General features: G+C 43.5%; 1 protein-coding gene across 2 annotated transcripts in view; it reads right to left on the reverse strand.

The window, feature by feature from the left end:
* LOC117059426 (integrin alpha-X-like) overlaps positions 1 to 22,045 on the reverse strand; it is a 31,886-nt gene that overhangs the window by 7,565 nt on the left and 2,276 nt on the right. For both annotated transcript variants that reach the window (XM_033171165.1, XM_033171164.1), the window contains exons 3-18: positions 21,574 to 21,677; positions 20,721 to 20,785; positions 20,438 to 20,552; positions 19,165 to 19,295; positions 14,315 to 14,448; positions 10,650 to 10,800; positions 9,497 to 9,647; positions 7,801 to 7,874; positions 6,727 to 6,859; positions 5,914 to 6,062; positions 5,526 to 5,660; positions 5,199 to 5,405; positions 3,503 to 3,633; positions 2,730 to 2,887; positions 1,499 to 1,647; positions 300 to 431 (exon numbers count right to left, since the gene is read on the reverse strand). In XM_033171165.1, the coding sequence (XP_033027056.1) occupies positions 300 to 431; positions 1,499 to 1,647; positions 2,730 to 2,887; positions 3,503 to 3,633; positions 5,199 to 5,405; positions 5,526 to 5,660; positions 5,914 to 6,062; positions 6,727 to 6,859; positions 7,801 to 7,874; positions 9,497 to 9,647; positions 10,650 to 10,800; positions 14,315 to 14,448; positions 19,165 to 19,295; positions 20,438 to 20,552; positions 20,721 to 20,785; positions 21,574 to 21,677 (2,119 nt within the window). The remainder of the gene's footprint in view (positions 1 to 299; positions 432 to 1,498; positions 1,648 to 2,729; positions 2,888 to 3,502; positions 3,634 to 5,198; positions 5,406 to 5,525; positions 5,661 to 5,913; positions 6,063 to 6,726; positions 6,860 to 7,800; positions 7,875 to 9,496; positions 9,648 to 10,649; positions 10,801 to 14,314; positions 14,449 to 19,164; positions 19,296 to 20,437; positions 20,553 to 20,720; positions 20,786 to 21,573; positions 21,678 to 22,045) is intronic.

A 22,045-nucleotide genomic window follows, 5' to 3' on the forward strand; every position in this document is an offset into this window, starting at 1 on the left:
AGGTTTGTATGTTATTTTCACAAATGTATGAATTTTTATGCTTCCTTTACCCAAGTATTTGCATTTTCGGGGGGGGGGGGGACATGGCTGGAGAACTACATGGAAAATCTGGAGAAGTGTGGAATTTTGAAGGATGACCATGTTTCCATTCATGAATTGTTTCAGAAAGTGAGAATTAGGCAGATTTGCCTTTCAGTGCAAATAGAACTGAATTTCTTCCCCATCCTTAACTAGGAATCCTGCTATAATGTTGCTGGCTCTCATTTTGCAATAAAAAGACTTGGGGCTGAATTACTCACCAGTGCTGTGTGGTTCTTTTCTGAGTCTTTGCTCAGGATGGGCTGTAGTTTGCGGGCTTTAGCGATGGGCTTCGCTATGAGGCTGAAATTGAGCCGCAAGGTGATAGGCGTCAGAGTATCCTCAATGCATATCTAAAAGATTGGAGCACAGAAAGAGACTTCCTTAGAATGCATACTGAATGTATACACTCTGCACAAAAATAGAGTTTCTGCATGCTAAAAGTGAGTTTCTTTTTTCACTGCATGATAATATCAGGGAAGGTCTACTTTACATATTGCTTCTGAACCAAAAAGATGTATCCGAGATAGTCAAAAGGATGCTACGGATATTTCAGTTTCCCCACCAGCCCCCCGCCCCCAAAAGGAACAGAACTGAAAATAACTTGGTGGCTTCGGATTTCTCAAATCTTTACTTTTCTGTGTGGCTCTCCTGCAAGCCAGAAGAACACTGCACCAGCAATGCACATAAAGTGTGTGCCTCCCCAAAAGAAAATAAACATGCAATTCCAGTACTGCACTGATATGTGCTTATATAGTAATGGATACAAGCCATCATAGTCTGCCAAGAAATAAGGAATGACTGTATAGGATACTCTTGGCCACATTTACAATGCTATGCTCTGTTCCCCATCTAGTGGTGAAACAAATCAGAAGAGCTGCTGTATCAGGCTCATCTCATTCAACTTCTCACAGGGGCCAATCAAATGACTATGAGAAGCTCAAAAGCAGGACCCATGTACGATGCTCTCCCCACTCACAATTCCCATATAGATTGGAGATGAAAGACAGAGCCTCTCAAATTTAAGACACTTTCTCCAGACAACCTGTTTATTGAGCGTTCATCCTCATTGGTTTGCACAAAGTCTGTGGTAAGATTATATGATGTTGGTTGTTTATGGATAATCCATTCCAACTAGTTTGCAGGGAGATTGTATGACCTCACATCAAACAAGTGTTATTCCACACTTTCCATCACATTTTCCCATTACTACCCTTTTTTAAACAAGCGGGTCTTTTGTGCAAGGGTGCCAAATCCTCTTTAACTGTGCAACTTGAATTTGCCAGGGTGCACCTGAATCCCACCTGCAAAATAGCAAAATAGTGGATGGTCTGGAACCGCCCACCCCACCCCACCCCACCCCCAATATTGTACCTCAGATATCTAAGGGAAGTAATGCTGCGCATAAGGCCAAACTTACAGGCAACTCAATTGGGTGGTTCTGGCATTTATTCTCAAGGCCTATCTGAATGTTTGCAGTCAGGGCTGATTTAGAGCTGAAGGTGGCTCGAATCTTTGTTCTCTCATGGTCTAGGGCCAAAGTGTAGTACAGGTCACTAGAGATTTCACCTGAGAAAGAGAAATAAGAGGGTGGGGGTTATGGTTGGCATGAGAAAAGAAACTAGGAAGAAGTTGGGAGGGCAGGAACAGCGAAGCTCAGACCTGAGGGCAGAAAGTGGCCCTCCACGCCTCTCTGTCTGGCCCTTGGACTATCACAAGCTACAACCTCTCACTAGCAGTGATGGAGGAAGCTGTTTGAGCGCCTGGGGCAGCACACCCAGGACCAGGGCACACCACGGGGCCTCCAGATTCTGCCTGCCTCCTTCCACTCAGCCACCCACTCAAAGTACAGGATACAAGTCTCTTCCCATGGCAAGGAATCTGGGGAAGGGCAGATTACAGAGGAATGCAGCTCAACCCCTTTTTTGGACAGAGGTTCTGTAGATTTAAAAAGCAGGTGGAAGTCAGCAGTAAAAAATTCCCCAGCACTAAAACTCCATGCGGAGAAAAGCTGCACTTACTGATTTCTGTCTTAAAGGCACAGATTCTGCCCATTGGGGAGGAGAGGGCAAGAATTCCCATCCTGCCACTGGCAACCCTAGATCTTCATGCAGATAAGGATGTCCAGGTAAGGATGGACTCAGCACCGACTGACTTGACTGTGAAGGCCAAGGAGCAGCTACCTTGAAAGTGGGGCTGGTGAGGAATACCTAGAGTTGGTGTCAGACTCTTTCTTGAATCTTTACAGCAAGGGCTGATGAGACCTAGAATTCTACACTATGCCGAGACAGAGGAAAGGCACACCTGAGATGGGCATCTCTTAACCTTTTCAATGTGTAGAGGGTTATGTGGTACAGTCCTCTGGATGAATGTGGTGGGATGCTTGAATTCATCTCATGTCAAAAACTCCCATCACACATAAGTACACCAGGGAGAGGACTTTAGCCAAGATGGTTCAGGTTATACAGAACGAAATAAAAAATTAAAAAATTCCTTCCAGTAGCACCTTAGAAACCAACTAAGTTTGTTCTTGGTATGAGCTTTCGTGTGCATACACACTTCTTCAGGTTATGCAGAGAGAGCTATACCACTTCCCAACCCCACTCCGTGTCCCACACAGGCTTATGCCAGAGCAAGCATTGTGGCCTCACCTAGTTTATCCTGAATAGCTTTGGCAACGGTAAAGCACACTTTTGCCATGCTGGCTTCAGCCTTGAGAGATTCCTGTTCCTGACACTGGAAGTTTGAGGTGGGGATTAAAGGAGGGAAGAACTCAATGGAGACCGACACACGTAGAACAGGACATGTCCTGTCAGTAGGGATAGGAAAAAAATTCAGTTTGGTTAGGATTTTAATACCAACTTACCTAATTCACGCCTTCCAAAACAGTACAGGAAGAAAAACATGGCTATCCTTCAAAATGCAGCACTTCTCTGAATTTTGTGATGCAGTTCTCCAACCAAATAATGTAACTTTAGGGGAAAGTGTTCTCCAACCAAATAATGTAACTTTAGGGGAAAGTGTTAGACATGCCCATTAATCTCAAAGGGTCTACTCTGAGTAGGACTAGCACTGGCAGCAACCCTTTGAATGTTGCAGGTGTTGAATTTGGTACCCACTGCAATCACAGCATTCATCTGTATTTAATAATATTTTTAAAATTATTATTCCTGCAGCCATTTGCACAGCTTTTGCACTGCCATTTGATAGCTTTTGTGTGTATTTAAAACTGTAAGCTGTGCTGAGCCTCTTTATTACGATAGGGACTAAATTTAAACAAGGAAATAAAGGAGAATATGTACTTCTACATATAACATTTACCTCTCTGCTAGGGCATCCATGGAAATGATTTTTCTCCTGTTCAGAGGAAACAGAATAAGAACAGGGAGGGGAGAGCAAGGCTTTCCCTGCTCCTCATTCTCACCTCATTAACAGGACCCTTCCTTGTTGTCCAACAGCAATATCCTTCAGGCCATCCCCTGTAAGGTCTGTTCCTCCACTGACAGCTTGGCCAAAGTACAAAAACCCTCCAGAAAACTTGAGCCCTTCAATGCGCTGAAAAAAAAAGAATGAAGGATGCAAAATGGAAGGAGGGTGGCCTCAAGGCCAGACAGAGAGACTCTATGACCCTCACAAAACAAGGTTAACAATAAATGAGGCATCAAAAGATCTGTACATATTCCCAACTGAAAGACAGCCCATCAAAATATTATACTATGCTTTTCTTTTTAAAGAAAATCAAAACCTAGCAGCATTCTGATATGGAATGGTGTAAAAACAGACACAAACATTTCAAGTGAGTACAAATCGTCTTGAGAATTTCTCTCTTAGGTTGCTTTCACATTAGAGCCCTTGAGTGACACTGAGGCATTGTTTTTCCACACTTAGCTGAAAGTGTGGAATTCAAGAGGTCCTCCACACAGTAGCCTACTATGTTATTCAGTAATACCTTTCCCCTGGTCAATAATCTTCTACAGTGTTTACTCTGGGGTAGTTCTCATTCTCTTAAATTCCAAGTCACATTAATCAAAACCATTACTCCAGTTCAGTCCAGTTAATTTATTTCTAATGAAAGCAGGTGGAGGGCTAGTAATGAATAGCCTCTGAATTGCCCCAATGTCTTTTTCCTTTCTTGAAAGGGATGTAGAATTACTTGTTTCTTTCATTTTATTTTTCACAGAAAAATATTTATTGAAAATATTTGCATACTACCCTCCATACCCAGGATGCTTCACAGTAAGAATTTAAAATAAAATGCAATTATATAATTAAAAAGACATAAAAACTCAAATATAAAAAGCAGTTAAATAAATTAATTAATTAATGCAATGATAGAGATAGATAGATAATAGGCTTGCTCCAGATGCAGTCATTCTAAAAGTAGACCTACTGAAATTAATGGAACTTCATTGGGTCAGTTCTAAGTATGAATAAGCCTAGATCTAACCCATAGAGAAATTAAAGCCTACCTCCCGTGGGAACAGAAACTGACCTAGGACCAACCCAAGTTACTTTCAGACGACATGTTTATTGAGAATTTATCCTGATTTGTTTGAGGGTAGGTTACATGACATCACAAGAAGTGGGCTTGCTTTGTAATAATGTCAAATCCACTTTAATTGCACAACCTGAATTTGTCAATATGTGATTGAACCTGACCTGCAAAACAGTTACCATCTGGAAGCACCCTAAGAGAAGCCATTCAAGTGGCAAATTTAAGAGGTTATCCTTTAACTGCAATCAGCATGAAGAAATAAAATAAACAGACCCTCCAAGAAGAAAAAATTAAATTAAAGTCAGAAGAACCATGAAAAGCCTCCATAGCAGTTTGCCCACACTGGAAAGGTTAGTGCTGCAAAAGTATTTTATTTCCCCCCCCCATCCACCCAGTGCTAAACACCAGATTGCATCAAATAAAGTAATAAACAACACTGACTAGAATCTCTATAAAAACGATTTCAGAGAAATTTCAGAGAAAAGGACCAGTATAACAACTCTAGATGTGCCTCTAAGTACACAAAGAATAGGAGAAATGAGGTAGTTGCATTGAGCAAGGGCATCTTGGGAGGCAGCATAAGTAATGTAGGTCCTTTGTAGGTTGGAACTGGTATTGAGCTCACCTGGAGGTACTTGGGGTTGATAGATGTTCGTTTCCCCCCAAATATATATAAGGCTCCTACATTCTCGTTCTCCATGGGTGCCCCAATCGCCACATCCATCCATCCATCCCCGGTGATGTCACCTGTTTCTGCCATGCTGGCACCAAAGCGACTGAAAACGTGCCCTGCTTCTCCTTTCAAAGTCGTGGTGCAGTGAAGTGTTCCTTGCTATATACAGTGTAGTCAAATAAAACACTTGAATGGGGAAGAACAAAGGAAAACATTTCCAAGCAAGCAACCCCACCTCAAGGTCTGAATTTAATGTACTCTCCCCATCTTCTCCCTTACCTTAAAATGACAGACATAAACCCTTCCTCCTGTAATAGCCTCATAGTACATGGGGGCTCCAACCAGCACCAAGTCCGTATTAGAGTCTTGATCAAGGTCCACAGAGCACAGCGCTGCTCCAAAATAGGAACCAACCTGTGGTATCAGACAAATGTCCCCTTGAGTTTCGCTTCTACCTTCCATTTCCAGACCTGTCTGCCGCTTAATCCAGCCCTTAACAGCAACAAAAAATGTTCCGCACTTCTGGCTTCTATCTTGGAGCCGTTTTTATCATATCTCATTGTTGTCGCCATAGATTCCTCACCTCCCTTCCACATTCAGAAGCTTTCTGCACAGTCTCTCCATTCCACCACCAGTCTCCTTTGCCCTAGCCCAGCTTGGCCCATACCTGTTCTCCAACAGCTTCAGCCATCAGCTGCCACTTCCCACTCCTGGCTGCTTTCTCAAAGAGAACCACTTTGCCCACGTAGTCATAGCGGGGGGCTCCCACTACAAGACCACTTCTCCCATTAAGCAGGACAGCTTGAGAAGAATAGCCTAGAGCAGGGGTGTGCAAAAGGTTGATCTCCTGGAATATCTCTGGCTGCTTTGCAAGGGTCTCTCCCTCTCGACAACCCAGTGGCAGATCAAAACAACTTTTCCCCACCTAGATAGCAAGTGGCCCAAGGTCACTTCATGGCTGACTGGGATTTCAGCCGCAATTTCCGCAGCCCTAGCATGATGCTTTAACCACTATACAACACTGTCTCTCAGTATAGTATACAGCTAGTGCAGTTGTTTACATAGAATTCTTATAATGAATTATTTGATGCAGGAATCTGAAGACTGGAGACAGGGGGAAAATGTGTGGTTATAAGAGTATCTAGATGGTAATTTCTATCTGTGCTCCTGAATGGAGAAAGGGTAGGATCTGCCAAGATGCAACTGCCTCTGGGGTGGAAATGTACTGCATTAAAACATGGTAAACTTGGGGTGGGGGAAAGGCAGCAGAAGCTGGTCCATTAGGGTGAATGGGACACTGCCCCACCAACCTCAGTTTACCCTCAGCCAGCCCCCAATCTGCCTGCTTTCTTATTTCCAACCAGTCAGGGGGACGGGGTGGCTCTGCTGTCATTGGGTCTAGCCCCACCTACTGCTGCTTTCCCTCCTTCTGCCCCAACAGTCCCCCCCCCATGGTGTAGAGTTTTGTTTTAATACTTACCAAGATAAGCATTCTTCATCTCTTCAGTGGCGCTGGAGGCATTAAGAAAGCTTGGGTCTCTGTTACTGTTCTGATACAGAAATATGCCTCCAGACCAGTCAAATGCTCCCACTGCTCCCAAGACAGAACCATCCTAAATCATGGCAGGCAGCACAGCAGGAAGAGTTATCCACAAATCAATGTCAACAGGAGGGAAAAGTAAAAAGGAGGATTAGGGAAAGATGAAAAACTGAAAGATGCAAAACAAAAACAACAACAACCCTACAACTGCAATTGAGCATTACAATAAGAAGCACTACCACTGCTGAGCCAGCCATCTTTTCTCCCTTTGGCCCACAGGATCATCCTTCCAGAACCAGCATGGCTGTGTGATCCTAAAGCAGTACTGCAAATTTCATTCATTTTTAAACTTGTTGCTAACTGGGGTTGAATTCAGCATCCTGTGAATATTCACTTTCGATTTTATAAGCAGGTTTCTGACTCTCAAGGTTGCAAATAAGAGCACAGAAATATCTCTTGTGGTCATGTCCTCCCTCCATTATTCTTTAAGACAAGAACATCAGGCTATAAGATGAGCGCTGCTGGAACATCCCCATGGCCCATCTAATCCAGCAGTCTGTTCTCACAGTAGCCAGCCAGGTGCCTATGGAAAGCATGTAAGCAAGACCTGTGCACTAGAGCACTCTCTGAATACCAGCAACTGGTATTCAGAAGCATACCATCTCCAACTTTGTATTTCCCTTCACTGAGGAAAATAGGTCCATGCTGATGGAAAAACTGAATACAGTAATAGAAATGGGATCATGCAGTTAATCTATGAATATATTCTTCATTAACAAAAATCATTCTGCTTGCAGGCATTTAGGACTCTCCTGGATTCTTCAGAATATTGGAGACTAGACTGTTCTGCATATTCTAGAAGTGCAGGCATCTTTCTTCCTCCTGAGGTTGCTGAAGTACAACTGCCACCATCACCGGCCATTGGCCATGCTGACTGGGGCAGATGGGATCTGTAGTTCAGCAAGATCTGGAAGAACAAAGATTCCACACACCTACTCTAGGGGCCAGACTCACCCGAGTCAGTAAGGCACTGAATCCTTCCTGGGACATTTCCATCTGGAAGGAACTGCTGCTCTGGAATTGGGTACCTGCAGTTGGGTGGGGACAGGACACAGATAAACAGGAAGAGCACATAGGAAAGGTTATAAGAAAACCCTGTATTTGAATTGCAAAATTCCACCCAGGTGGAATCTGCACAGATATTAAAAAAAAAAAAAAACTGCTGTGAAAATGCTTATTTAAAAAAAATACATTGAATTTGGCATGGCTCACTCTCAGCATCTAGTGTCACATTTGTATATTGCACTTTACAACACATTTAAAACGTTTTATTTGTAGCTGTATAGTTCAGTCCACAATCTCCAAGCTGTGAGAGGTTTCAGGGGTGCCAATGCACAACTCAGGTTTGGTTTCCCTGGAATGAAGCTCACTGGAATCATAGAATTGTAGAGTTGGAAGGGACCACGAAAGTCATCTAGTCCAACCCCCTGCTGTAAATCTGCGCCTGTCAAGAGTAATGCTGTAAGCCCCTCTATTGTAGGCTCAGATGGCATATATGTGTAAATAAACCACATATCATAAAGAAACCACAGTCTTCACTGTGGAAGTGGTGATGTCTTGGTGACGTGGTTTTATTTACATTACAGGCTGAGCATAAGGTAAACGAGCTAATGGCATTAACACACCAGTGGATCTTGCTCCCCCATTAGATTTTTGGGCTTCGGATTCAACACGAAGAGCAATTCAAGCCTCTGTGGCTCTTTCTCAGTCACTCGAATATGAGATTGCCCCCCAGGTTTTTTTGTTTTCCTACACCTAATGACAGCACCACCTCCAACCAGGGTGAGGGGAACTGCCCTCTTTAGCCCACTTTCTGAAAGCATCTCCAGCTAGTAGTTTCTGTATCAACCAGTCTCTTGGATTCCTTAGTTAAGCAAAGTGATACCTAAGAAACGTGGCTAGAATCATTGAGTTAACAAAGAGACTGGCTTGACCTTGTTGGAAGTCACTTTTCCTACATTTAAAATATATACAAACACCAGTCTTGGAGGGATGACTTTTAGACTAATCCCCCAATCCTATAACAATATGTAGCATCCCACACAGTTAGAGGCTGAAGCTGTTCCCTGTTTTAGCAGCAGACACACCAGATGGTGCTATAGCAAGCATGAGGAATATGTGGACCTCCATATATGCTGTTGTATTCCAGGTCCTGCTTGTGGGCTTCCTCTAGGCAAATGGTTAGGCACTATGAGAACAGAATATGGGACTATGGTATTATCCAGCAGGGCTCTTCTTGCAGTATGTTCTTAACTCCCATCAGCCCAGCCAGCAAGGCCAAGCATCCAACAACATCTGGAGAACCACAGGTTTCTCATCTGAAGCTTAGAGGACTTTCCTTTTGTACCACATATTGAGAGGTAGTATTCCAGGTGCAGGCTTTTAACCCTAGGAGATCTATGTTCAAGTTACACCTCTACAGCAAATACCTCATTTATCTCAGTCACAGGTCTTCATCTGTAAAATGGGAATAATACTGCCTAGCCGTACAGAGTGATTGCGAGGCCAAACAAAGACCACGAACCCCTTTGCAAATTAGAAAAGTCATATGATCATGGAATAAACCATTCTCAGTGATACACAGTTCCAGACAAGGACTGGCTAAAGGGACTTCAAGGCCTCCTCTGTGTGCTAAAGTTGCTGTTATTACCTTCTATGGCAAAGATTTTATCCTGTAGCTGATCCTGGATGCCTTTCAGGGCATCAAAATTGTGCACTGCAAATACATGCTCGTTGTCAGGTTCAGAAGCGATGGTATTCAGCTCTTCCCTGGCACGTTCAGTTGAGAAAGCATTGCCAACCTTCATCAGACGGAAGAGAGAAAAGATGTGAGAATTTGGTCCCTATGCAGGTGAGCAATCCACTTGGCAGGAGGGCAGGTAACTGAATTAGCAGCCCCCCCCATCTCTATGAATTTTATGTTCTAAGGGGATATCTGTACTTCAGACTTAGGGTAGATCTACAACATACATTTAAAGTACAGTGGTACCTCTGGTTAAGTACTTAATTTGTTCCGGAGGTCCGTTCTTAACCTGAAACTGTTCTTAACCTGAAGCACTACTTTAGCTAATGGGACCTCCCGCTGGTTAGCGGAGTCTGTAACCTGAAGCGTATGTAACCTGAAGCGTATGTAACCCGAGGTACCACTGTACATTCAAACATCATGGCTTCCACCAATGAATTCTGGTAAATGTAGTTTGTTATGGGTGCTGGAAGCTATAGCTCTGTGAGAAGATAACCATAGTTCCCAGGATTCTTTGGCAGAGGTCATGAGCATTAAATAGACGTTGAATGCGCTGTAAACATATGGTGTGGATCTGCCCTTAGACCAATTTCACGAGGAAGTGCTATAAGTCTGAACAAGTGGGTGGAACACCGGTGCCATGTAGGGAGGGGCAGGGGGGCAGAGCTCTCCCAAAATTTTCAGTGAAAGTCTGGACATTGGCTTAATTTCCAAAGAAGGGTATCAGTCAGTCATTAATATGATTTGAGCTTCTTAGCTGCAATTTCGCTACTTTTACTTCAACAGGGGGGTAGGTGAGGTTGGTGAGCAATGTGAGCAGGGGCACAGCCCCAACTATAAAGCACAATGAGCTAAATGCTCAGGAAATGTGAAATTATCTCTCCACCCATTTTGCTGGGTAGCACTGCCAACAAGAAAGGCTATAAACATCCAAGAAAAAACCAATTAAATAAGCAAAAAATAAACTGATTTTGTGGAAATTCACATACACACAGTGTGTTCAGACCTTTGGTCCATTTACGGTTTAGTAAACCTAGACGACTCCTTGCAAAATCCTCACCCCAATAGCATAACGGATGATCCCTGCTCGTTCAGCCTCTGGCACCACATTCCAATACTGAAGTTGATCATTCTGTTGACCATCTGTTATCACAACAAGAATCTTGGTAGATCCATTTCTGGAGCCTTTCCTTGGGATAAAAATCTCCCTTCTTGGAAAGAGAAGAGAAAAACTTCATTGTTTGCATTTCCCTAAAGCAGCCTAGAGGAGAAAACAAGAGGGGATAGAGTAAAGATGTAACGCTGGGACTTCCGGCGGCGACGCCATTGCGGGAGGTCTTGGGCTGCCTCGGCTGCGAGGCGACCCAGTCCATCCCGGGGGTTGGAGCCCCGCTACCGCAAAGCGGGGCTCCGGTGGGGTGCGGGAAGAGCGTCCCGCACCCTGGGCTCCCCGGCTGTGCCCATTGTGGCTCCGAACCCTTCCCTCGCTCCCCCTGTAAAGGGGGAGTGGGGGTGAAGGGACGACGGAGCCGGGCTATAGGGGACATGCCCCAACCGGGATGCAAATGCGGCGACAAATCCCGTGATGAGCGTCTAAGTTCTACCTGTCTTTAATGGAGTTAAAGAACCCGGTGGTTGTGAGTATTTGACTGATTTTTACATCTTGGGAACGATCCGGGGGGAAGAGGAAAGGAAGCCTGCCTCCCTCCCTTCGGGAAAGAAAGAAAATAACCAGTTTAAGTGACTGCTGCTACAGTAATGGATACAAAGTGTTTGAAATTTGAAAACTGAGACTGCTGAGATTTCCCTTTGGGGATTAAGTGGGCAGAAAATATCTCCGTTTAAAGTTTTGGTCTTTACGCTCTGGCTTCAGAAAAATGGCGATGGAAAATTTGGACTGATGTAGGAAACAATTGAAACAAAGGGAGGAAGAGACAGGAACTGAAATTTGACACTCACCCCCTCCCCCAACATGCTGGACTTTGTGTTTGAACTTGTTTTGAACTCTGGATTAACGGATGAAGAAATGCTTACTGTCTTGAGGCTGGAACTGCTTAATCGGAAATTGAAAGTCTTGAGTGGGATAATAAATAAAAAAAATCTACTTTCCACAGAGGAGGCTTTTCAAAAGTTTTACACAATGGAAGGAAACCTTTGCAAAGAGTTAGAAGGGTTGCTTGAAGGATGGTTTGAAATGTCTGGGCGACTTCGGGAAAAAGAACCGTTCTTTGGGGGTGGCAGTCCCGGAACGGTAAAATTTACAATATCCAGACCCCGAGGTGGGAGCTCGGGGGCAAGGGACAAGGAAATAAGATATTTACAAGAAGAAGAAGTATGGTACAAAGAAGCGGAGGAGCCCAGAAAAGAGATGATGTGTATCCTGAAGCTCGATGCAAAGTTTGTTGTGAATGCTGCCTGGATCTGTGGACATCTGGGAAAAGAAGATAACTGGAAGATTGGCCCCGGTGAAAGACAGAGAAAGACAATGGACAGAGGGGGTGTGGGGTGAAGTATTTAATGTAAAAGTTAAATGTCTGTTATGGTACCTGAAATCGGAGGGTGAAGGTTGTTAATTGTAAGTTTATCTTGAATAAGTAAGGAGATATTGAGATTTTATGTTAATAGCAGCATGATAAAGGACAGAAGAAATAAGTTTAGATTCTATAAGAATATTTTGTTAAGATCTATGATAGAATATGATGATTAAGATAATTGTGTTATCTTTAATTGAAGTTAAAATCTTTTTTCAGAGATAAGATGTTAAGAAAGTAGATTATGGATTTAAAACCGAAGGTGAAAAGGCAGGGGAAGTCAACCGTCAAGATTCGGAAATAGAAATTTTTCTTTATGTATATAAACAAGAAGAAGAATCCTGGCAATATATGTATTTGTATTTGTTTTATATTTGTAGGTGTGGGTTTGGGTGTGTGTTGTGTTATGAAAATGCCAATAAATTCTTCATAAAAAAAAGAGAACCTGTTTCCCTCCAGATGTTGCTAGCCTACAGCTCTCCTCATTCATCACCATTGGCCATGTTGGCTGGGGCTAAAGTCCACCAACATATGGAGGACCACAGAGTGTCCATCTCTGAGGGCAACCTCTTTAAAAACAGGCTTCATGCATTGAACTTAAAGGGGGGGGATCTTACTGTATCAAAAATTGCTTCCTAATACAAATGTGAAAGCCTAATTGATGATGCTCAAATGTTTCCTCAGTTTTCTCTCCCATGTGTACACTGATCAGGCATTAACTTACAGTGCTTCCACAGCAGACATATAGTGTGTAATTGCCATTCTTCATCCACTCACTTTTTGTGGTGCATCCACACATTGCCTAATCCAGTCATTGCCATCTAGTATTTTCCCTGCAGTTCTTCCAGTTTTTTGTAGACAACAGAAAGTCTGACTTTTCCTAGAAGTAGCTTTCCCAGAAGGGAAAAACAGCAGAATTTCCACAAGTGTAAATGTCTTTAGTGCTATTCTTACTCCTCTCTAAAAGGCAGAGTTTAGACATGGGCAGTGACATAGTGTGAAGAAGATCCTATGAGAGCTCAGCACATGTTCATTACATCAGAAGTGTGAAACCTTTTGCAGACTGAAGGCCGAATTGTTTTCTGAGAAACCTTCCAACATCCACACGCTAGTGGTGGATACAGCCAGGAACAAAAGTGGGGGTAATAAATGTAAATATTACAGTACAGTATAGTACAGTAGGCTACTTTCTATGCACACCCACACACCCCTCTCTGTACCCACGCAAGCAATAAGCACTTTTGCCTCTGGCCCTGTCCATCACTAGCATGTGACCCCTGAAAGACTGCCCAGAAGGGATTGTGGCCTTCAGGCTGCTAGAAGGACCACAAAAGAGCCCCTCCCAATTTTGGTTGGGGGCCTGAGCCACCATCTTCCTAGGGATCATCCCAGGGATGATCAGGCAAAAGCTGATTGATAATGGAAGCCAGGCATAGTCATTATGGCTAGCATCCATTGAGCATGAATTTGTCTTGCTTGCTGTGTCTAGGGAGCAGAGTTTTTCTGTGAATCTAAGCTAACTGAACTGAACTGAGAGCTAAAGTTTGGACAGAGATAAAGAGAGAGGGAGTTGGAGATAGGGTTGAAGCTGAGAGTGAAGAGCCATGATCAAATATATAAAAGGATGTCATATGGAGGAGGGAGAAAGGTTGTTTTCTGCTGCTCCAGAGAAGCAGACACGCAGCAATGGATTCAAACTACAAGAAAGAAGATTCCACCTAAACATTAGGAAGAACTTCCTGACAGTAAGAGCTGTTCAACAGTGGAGTTTGCTGCCAATGAGTTTGGTGGAGTCTCCTTCTTTGGAGGTTTTTAAGCAGAGGCTTGACAGCCATCTGTCAGGAATGCTTTGATAGTGTTTCCTGCTTGGCAGGGGGTTGGACTGGGTGGCTCTTGTGGTCTCTTCCAACTCTATGATTCTATGATTCTAGGATGAGCCCTGAACAGCAAGCTTCTAGTTCTTCTCCCAGCCTGTAATATTAATGAGCTGTTGGGACACCTTTTGGATTTAATTTTTTTTATTTGATATTGGACCACAATGATGTTGGAACATCTTAAAAACTCTTTGCAGATCCCTAACACAGCAATTCATTCTGATAACAGAACTGAACCATTACTCATGCCTAGTTTGTGCCTAAAAAGAGAAGAGATGGAGCAAGCTGTTTCTGCAGAGAAATAAGGTTCTTGGACATACACAACTTTTCTGATGGCAGTGGCTGTATAGGTCATGCCGCGACTTTGTGTGACACCCAAGACATTATTAGACGGATCTGGAGCATTGAAATCAAAGTGTTCTGTGAAACCAGTGGAATACTGTGCCAGGGCAAACTAACAAGAGAAAGACAAAAAAAGGAGTTAATGAATAGGGCTACCTGGTCTCCAAAGGTCCAAGAAGCAATCCTTTACTCTCTTACCTGGAAAGAAACCCCACTGAACTCAACAAGACAATTACTTCTGATTAGAACATAGTAGATTGCACTGTAAGAGACCCTTAGTGAGTGAAACCTGGGAGCTGGCTGAAGTAGTAAGCCAAGCCCCTTGGAGTGTGATAGGCTAAGGTCTTGTCCACACTTCCATTTGTGCAACAGGTTCTAGGCACAAATCCATTTGTAGGCAAAGGTATGAGCGGTTTCTCTCTTCTTCTTCTTCTTCTTCTTCTTCTTCTTCTTCTTCTTCTTCTTCTTCTTCTTCTTCTTCTTCTTGTCCCACTAGTTTCCCACCAGAAAACCCGCTGTTTGCCACTGAATCTAAGGAAGTGTTTGGCTTTAAAACATTAGCTCTGATTCAGCAGTGAAACATGGGTTTCCTCAGGATAAGTGCAGAGAAACAAAAAAAGTGCTTGGACACAGACCTGGAAATCCTGGACCTGTGCCTAGAAACCACAGGGCAAAGGTAAGCTCTGAGGTTGACTCTTCAGGGGAGGTGTGGGAAACCTTTGGCACTTCAGATGTTGCTAAACTACAACTCCCAACAGCACCAGCAAGCATAGCCAATGCCTAGGGATGGTGGGAGTTATAGTTCAGCAACATCTGGAGGACTAAAGGTCCCCACACCTCCAGGACTTCAGGCAGCACTCTGTCACATGATCTCATAACCAGTCCTTTTAACTGGAGAATAGAAGCTGGAAATTTCTGCATGCAAAGCCTGCTGCCTCACCACTGACAGAGGGCCTTGCATGCACCACAAGCGAGACTTGCAGGATTGTCAAACTTTACAATTAACATGTGGTATTAGTGCAGTTTCCTGCACAGGGTTCACAGCTAGGTGGGAAATCAGTTACTTTCATCAACAGCAAAAACACCCCTTTCCCTCTTGCATTCACAAGTGACAGAGGGCTGGTTAACAGAGTGTCCTGCTAACTGACATTGTAGCCCACCCAAAAAGTGATTCTCTGTGGTGGCATTGCACCAGGGGTGCAGGAAGGGGGTGAGATGGGTGCAGTCTGCCCTGGATACCACCATTGAGGGGGGTGACTGACAAAATGCCGGGCAGCACTCACCACAGGGCCTGCAGCACGCCCAAGCCATGCGTCTCTCCTGGGAGAGATGTGGTGGCTTGGGCACATGCAGGCTCCGCACTGTCCAAACGGTCTGCCCACTGCCTCCCGCCCCCAGCTGTGGGTGTCTGAGTAGGAGGAGGCAGGCAGACTCTGGAGGCCCCACAATGTGCCCCGCCCCTATGGGAGGCTCGCGCCGCCCCAGGTGCCCAAACGGCTTCCTCCGCCACTGCATTGCACAGAGAAATAGATAATGTTTGGCTGGTTCTATACTTGGAAGTGGAATGAGGTGGCAAAATGGATTGTACCACTTTCAGGCTACAAATCTGGGGATTCCACTTTTGATTGTGAACACAAACACAGAACACCCAGCAAACAAAATATGAGCACAGCTGGAAGAAAGATTCTAGCCTAGCCCTTTGAATGCTATACTGGTTTTCTATTTGCAGGGAGGGGGTTTAATTTTAAAGTAGGTGTTGTGGGACTCACATGGCCATCAGTCCTAGCTAGCATGGGATGATGAAAGTTGCAGTCATGGATTCCTCACTATGGCTTTAAAGGCTCCTTGCAGTTTTGTCCAATAACATGCAGAGGAAGCTAGGCTTAGGAAAAATCCCATCTGTGGCTTCTGCTGTATCACAGAGGGTGCTCTTCATGCATGCAAGATTTTCATAACATCTGTGCAACGTGAAGCCCATATCCCCACCGCCATTTAATCAGGATTTACCCTTTCCATAGAAAATAAATTAAATTAAAAACAAACTTGTTGCTATCAATCCATCTGCAATATATGAACAATTTGTTTGCAATATTATGTCCCTATCTGGAAGTACCCTAACTTGAATGTGCATGAACTTTGCCAAGGAAACTCTGGGATGTTTTGCCACTGCAGACACATTTCAATGTCACTTCAGGAAGCCAGTAATTCTTTATGCTGGTCCCATTCAATCTGTCAAGATGGAAGAAACCCAAACATGAGAATTGTGGGGGGTAAAGATGTGGCAGTGACAGATCATCTGGCATGCAGCTCTAGCATGTATCAGCTTTCAATTCACTGATAACATATGACAGCCACATGAACATTAAAAAGAGAATGCAATGCTATGCATGCTACTTAGATCCTTTGATTTTAATGAGTCTACTCCGAGCATGACTAACTGGATCTCACTCAGAGTTCAAAGCACATTCTGAATTCTCTAAACCGCTTTTTAAGTTATGTGTCTGCACACAGCAGGCACTTCCCAAACCTAGTTTGTTTTCTGTATAAAATTGGAGACACAGTTTCACGCTAACCCCCCAAAAGGACTACATTTAGGGGAGAGGGGGGCACCTTTCAACAATTTTTACTTAAGAATTATTTGTGAAGTAATACTGCTTTAAAAACTAAACTTCTAAGTACCATTAACTAAATTCATACCTGAGGTATTCTCTCAATTTTTGCTGTAGTTTCTAGACAAAGGTAAAATACCAAATTTTACATTTTTAATGAAGCATGTACTTTGTTGAAATCTGCCCCTCCCGGGGGGCAGTTATCAACGGGAGGTGGGGTACATTTCAACAATAGAAAAAAATCTACTAATTTCATACATTTTACCAAAATAAACTTCATTCACAAAATAATATAGTTATTATTATATAACTGCAGTGATTCTCGGATTGCTGTAAGGTTCTCAGTTAGTTGCTCATGAGTAAGCAGCCAGAACTCCGCTGTTTCCTTTAAAGATTTTATTGTGCAAACTATGTACAGTGCAGAGCTAAAAAGTTCATGTCTGTATCAAGCGGTGTCAGAATCCGGGAATTACCCCTTCCAGTTCTGACCCCAACAAAAGAGTTTTGGAATATGAAAACCTCGCCTTCCATCCTTTCTTTTCACCCCATGACGTCTGTGGGGCGACGGAAATTGTGTCCCCCCTGTATCGCCCTCGGGACTGTGGGAGTTCTGGGACTCTCTTGGATCCCCAGAGCCTCTACTCCCTTTCTCCTGTGTACTCTCCCCCTCCTCGCTGGACGTCTCACCTCTCCTCTTGCTACCAGAGGAGGAGTTGCTGGCAAGGTGGGACTGGGGCTCTCTGTAGCATCCGGAGAGCCCTTCCACCACCTTGCGCTGCAGCGGGGACAATTCCCTGACATAATCTGAAAGAGCCAAAATAATGAGGCTAAGCATTTTAATTATTAGAATCTTAATATTAAAATACATGTCTTAAACTGTATGAAAAGTAACATCTTAAACTTTTCAAATCTCCTAAATTTATACTTTATTTTTTTTAATTCAAAAACAAATAATAAATTGTCTTGAATATTTTAAGTGATTATTACAATTTTAAGAGGAAAAAATATTTTATTGATGCTTCTAATGAGTTCTTTGTTTATAAATTCTATAAAGCAACAGTAGGCCTAACAAAACGAAGTTGAGTGTTTTAAATGTAACAACCCTGATTAGGCCTAATAGTCCTACTATAGACTGTTATAGGCCTAGGCTTATCATGCTTCATGTAGCCATAAACTGTAGCCTAAAATTATCCTGAAACATTTTAATCCAAGCTAGGTGTTGATCTAAAAAATCACAAGTCAATTTTCATAATTACTTAACTGAAAAATGGTAAGGGGCACCTTTCAACACTGTTGAAATGTACCCCCCTAAGCTCTGTTGAAATCTGCCCCTGGTGCAGCCATTTTGGTTAAAGTATTGTAAATCATTTTAGAAAAATACTTGTGACTTATTGATAGTGTATTTAGAAGCATAATTAAATAAACTATTATGTGAATAAATATAACTTACTTGATTAAAAGATTACTGGTTGATTAACTGTTTCAAAATTAAAGTTTATTTTTCACTTTTGGGGTGTTAGAACTTGATCCACTGAGTAACACAACAGTTGTAAAAGAAATGGCTGAAAACTAAATGTCAGCAGTTACTCATACTAAAAGCTTATTGGCTGGCATATTGGCCAATCATTGTGCAGTATTAGAAGTCAGATATTCCAGTTGTTGAAAGGTGCCCCATGTTGAAATGTACCCCCCCTCTCCCCTAGAGTAAGGAAACAAACCGTCTGCTCTCGAAAGAGCCCCTCAACCCACTTAAAAACCACAAACTCAAACTAGCAACTCACACAGATATGCAAGAGACAGCCTTCTCCAAGGAGAGAGAGATTTGCTGTGCTTCTGCACTGGGACTGACTGATGGATGTAACCACAGCCAACCAATGGTGCAACGGAAAAACTTTTGGAAGGAGGCAAGACTGGAATGAAGATTTATGCAAAGATGCAGCAAACAGCCTTATCTGTGGGTGAGTGCTGTGCACTCACGAAAAAACTCTCATGCTTAAAATAATGCATTTAGTACACTCGCAAAAGCCCTCCTACTAGTTGGTGGAGCCAGGAATGCAGGTTTTATATGATGAACTGAAGTGTTGCCAATACCCACAGCTAACAGAAGGTGCCTACATGGAGCCAGTGCTGGTCTTCCTCCCCCCCAGAAAGGACTGACCTCCCAAAACACAATAAGATTGCATGATAGTGCCCTCCAGCACCCCCCTCATGTCCATTACCCGTGTGTTCCTGCCAGACAACCTCTTGATGACCTCAGAGACAAACCACTTCATTCTTTCGAAGTCCTGGTTACTGACGCTGCCTGAGCCATCAATCAAGAACACAATATCTGTTGGGTGGGTAGTGCATTCTGGGGGATAGATAAAGGAACATTTCAATCTACCTTATATCCAGTGGTGTGGTGGTAAATTCTGAAAACTCATCATGACAGCCCCCCACAGCCACATCACCAAAGAGAGTTTATGAACTCCCCAAAGGAGAGTCCAAAAATGCAGGCAGCTGAGTTATATTGTGTTATTTGGCTGAATATTAAATTGTAAAACCCGATACACACACACACACACACACACACACACACACACACACGAAAAGAAAATATAGAGGTAGATTGACCCATAGTCTGATTCAGCTTAAGGCAGCTTCCTAAGTTCCTAACTAGCTGTATAAATATGGGACCCATAAAAGAAAATGAAAGGTGTGTCCTGTCTCTGCTTGGATATTTTCTGCATTATTTGGCTTCCACTGTGCTAATCTGTCACAAACAAACTTGAAAGCCTCATTATCACCTTGTTCCCTTGCCAGAGCAAGGTAAAACTCTCAGCCACCTGGTGCTCTGGCAGATTATGCCATTGCTCTTGCTCTGGGAAAGCAATCCTGGAGCTGCACTCCCCTACATGACACTCAGCTATGCCACTGCTCACACCATGTTAGGTCACTGACTTACAGCAGCTCTTGAGTCACCAGCAGGGGTTCCTAGTGTCAGAATCCTAGTATCCCCAACTCAACCAGTCACCCCAGTCCTCCACAGGGATCTTTGTTGGATTGTCCCTAATCTCCTGCCTGCATGTCAGACATGAGGCGCCTTAATTTTCACTTCCTGAAACAATTGCAAACCAAAACATGCCACCCTTCTAAACTTGCACTTCTCCAAATTTTGCAGTGCAGTTCTTCAACCAAGCAATGTGTACATAAATGTGTATATTAGGGGAAAGTGTGCATGAAAATACATAGTATATGAATGAAAATAACATGTAAATTGCATTAAATAGGTAAAATGTGTATATTAGGAGAAATCCACACTAAAATGCTGAAATTTTTTCATAAGGACTTTGAAACACACACACACACACACACACACACAGAGAGAGAGAGAGAGAGAGAGAGAGAGAGAGAGAGAGAGAGCGCACTATGGAAATGAGGAGAACTCAACTTGAAATTTGCAAATTGAGAGTCCAAGAGCAATTGACAGATTCGCTCATCCCAAGGTCTCACCTGGTAAGATCTCTGGAAACTGCTGGATCTTTTGGAGCTTTTGATCCAGAAGGAAACAGTAGCCATTCATATACATGTTTGTTCCACAGGCCCGGTGTACTGTGGGGCCGCACACCTTCCAAGTGAACAAAGAGGGAGTTTTCATGATATGTTCAAATTTGCTGAGTATGCTATTTGACTAGGAGAGGATTTTAATCTGGCCCCATTCAAACTCAATGCTTTACCTCCAACAATGCCAATTTCCCACAAGAGTGCAAAAAATAAAAATAAAAATTGAATTTACCAAGATTTGAGAATCCCTGGCAACCAATGACAGACCAAGGGACATATTGACAGCATCCATAGGCCCTGAAAGAAATAATAGTAATCATGGTGAGATTATTAATTGTTAAGAAGGGAGAAGAACAACTATATTAACCCAGTGGCAGAGCATTTGCTTTGCACTCAGAAGGTATCAGGTTCAATCCCCAACATCTCCAGGTAGGGCTAGGAAAGAACCTTCTCTGAAACCCTGTACAGCAGCTACCAGACAGTACTGAGGTAGATTGATAGGTCCTTGCTCTAAGGGGCTTACAATCTAAAAACTGGTGCAGGGAAACAACAGAGGACATGGGGAAGTAGAAACAAAGATAAACAGGGGGAGACAACCTGGTACCTTCCAGATGCTGTTGGGCAGCAAGTCCTGTCATCCCTGGCCACTGACCATTCTGATTGGGACTGATGGGCAATGGAGTCCAACAGCATCTGGTGGCCATCAGATTGGCAAAGGCAGCTTTATAGCAATCTCAGATCTGTAGGGAAATGTCCGGGGGCCTCGCTCTGACTTCAGGCTACTATAGCCTTACAATTTGGAAACTAGTCTCACTTCCTCCTCTTTGTCGCTTCCCACAAGATTTCACTTCTCTTGAACTGAACTCAGACATCCTGCCTCTCTCAGACAATCCATTCCCAAATTCTGTAAAAAACAAAACAAACAAAAAAAACACCTCACACAGTTCTGCAACGGCGACCACAAGCCCAGGCTACCCTGACCCCATACCTCCCTCTCCCCTCTCCCTGAGAGAACCTGGACAACCTTTTGGCTTTTCCCAGATAGGACCAGCTTCATTTGAAACTTAGAAGTTACCGGTACCTACGTTGGATGCTAATCTCTGTACAGGCACTTGAACTGTAGGTGCACCGGTAAAGTTTACCCATTTCATTCACTCGTCCATGCTGAAGTGGGGCACCGACAAGCACCCTGAGGTGAGGGGGGCAATAGGCAGGTGATTAGTATCTATACAGTGACACTTTATGATGTAACCTGAGCCAGGTGTGGGGAACATTTGGCCCTTCAGATGTTTCCGCAACTCCCATCACCACTGGCCATTGGTCATGTTTGCTGGAGGTTGTTGGGAGTTGTAGTTCAGCAGCATCTGGAGGGCCACAGGCTCCCCAGTCCTGCCCTAAGCAAAGAAAGAAAAGACAGTGCTCTGCCAAAAGGAGTTCACGAGACAACAAAGAGAGAACAGAGAGAAGGGAGCGGCCAGCCAAGAAAACAAAGAATGAACTTGAGCCAAACCAGTTACTTCAGCTTTGCTTCAGCTGAGAAACAGCACTAAGGCATCA

This window comes from Lacerta agilis, chromosome 14 (genome assembly GCF_009819535.1).
Source record: "Lacerta agilis isolate rLacAgi1 chromosome 14, rLacAgi1.pri, whole genome shotgun sequence".
NCBI classification, from domain to species: Eukaryota; Metazoa; Chordata; class Lepidosauria; order Squamata; family Lacertidae; genus Lacerta; species Lacerta agilis.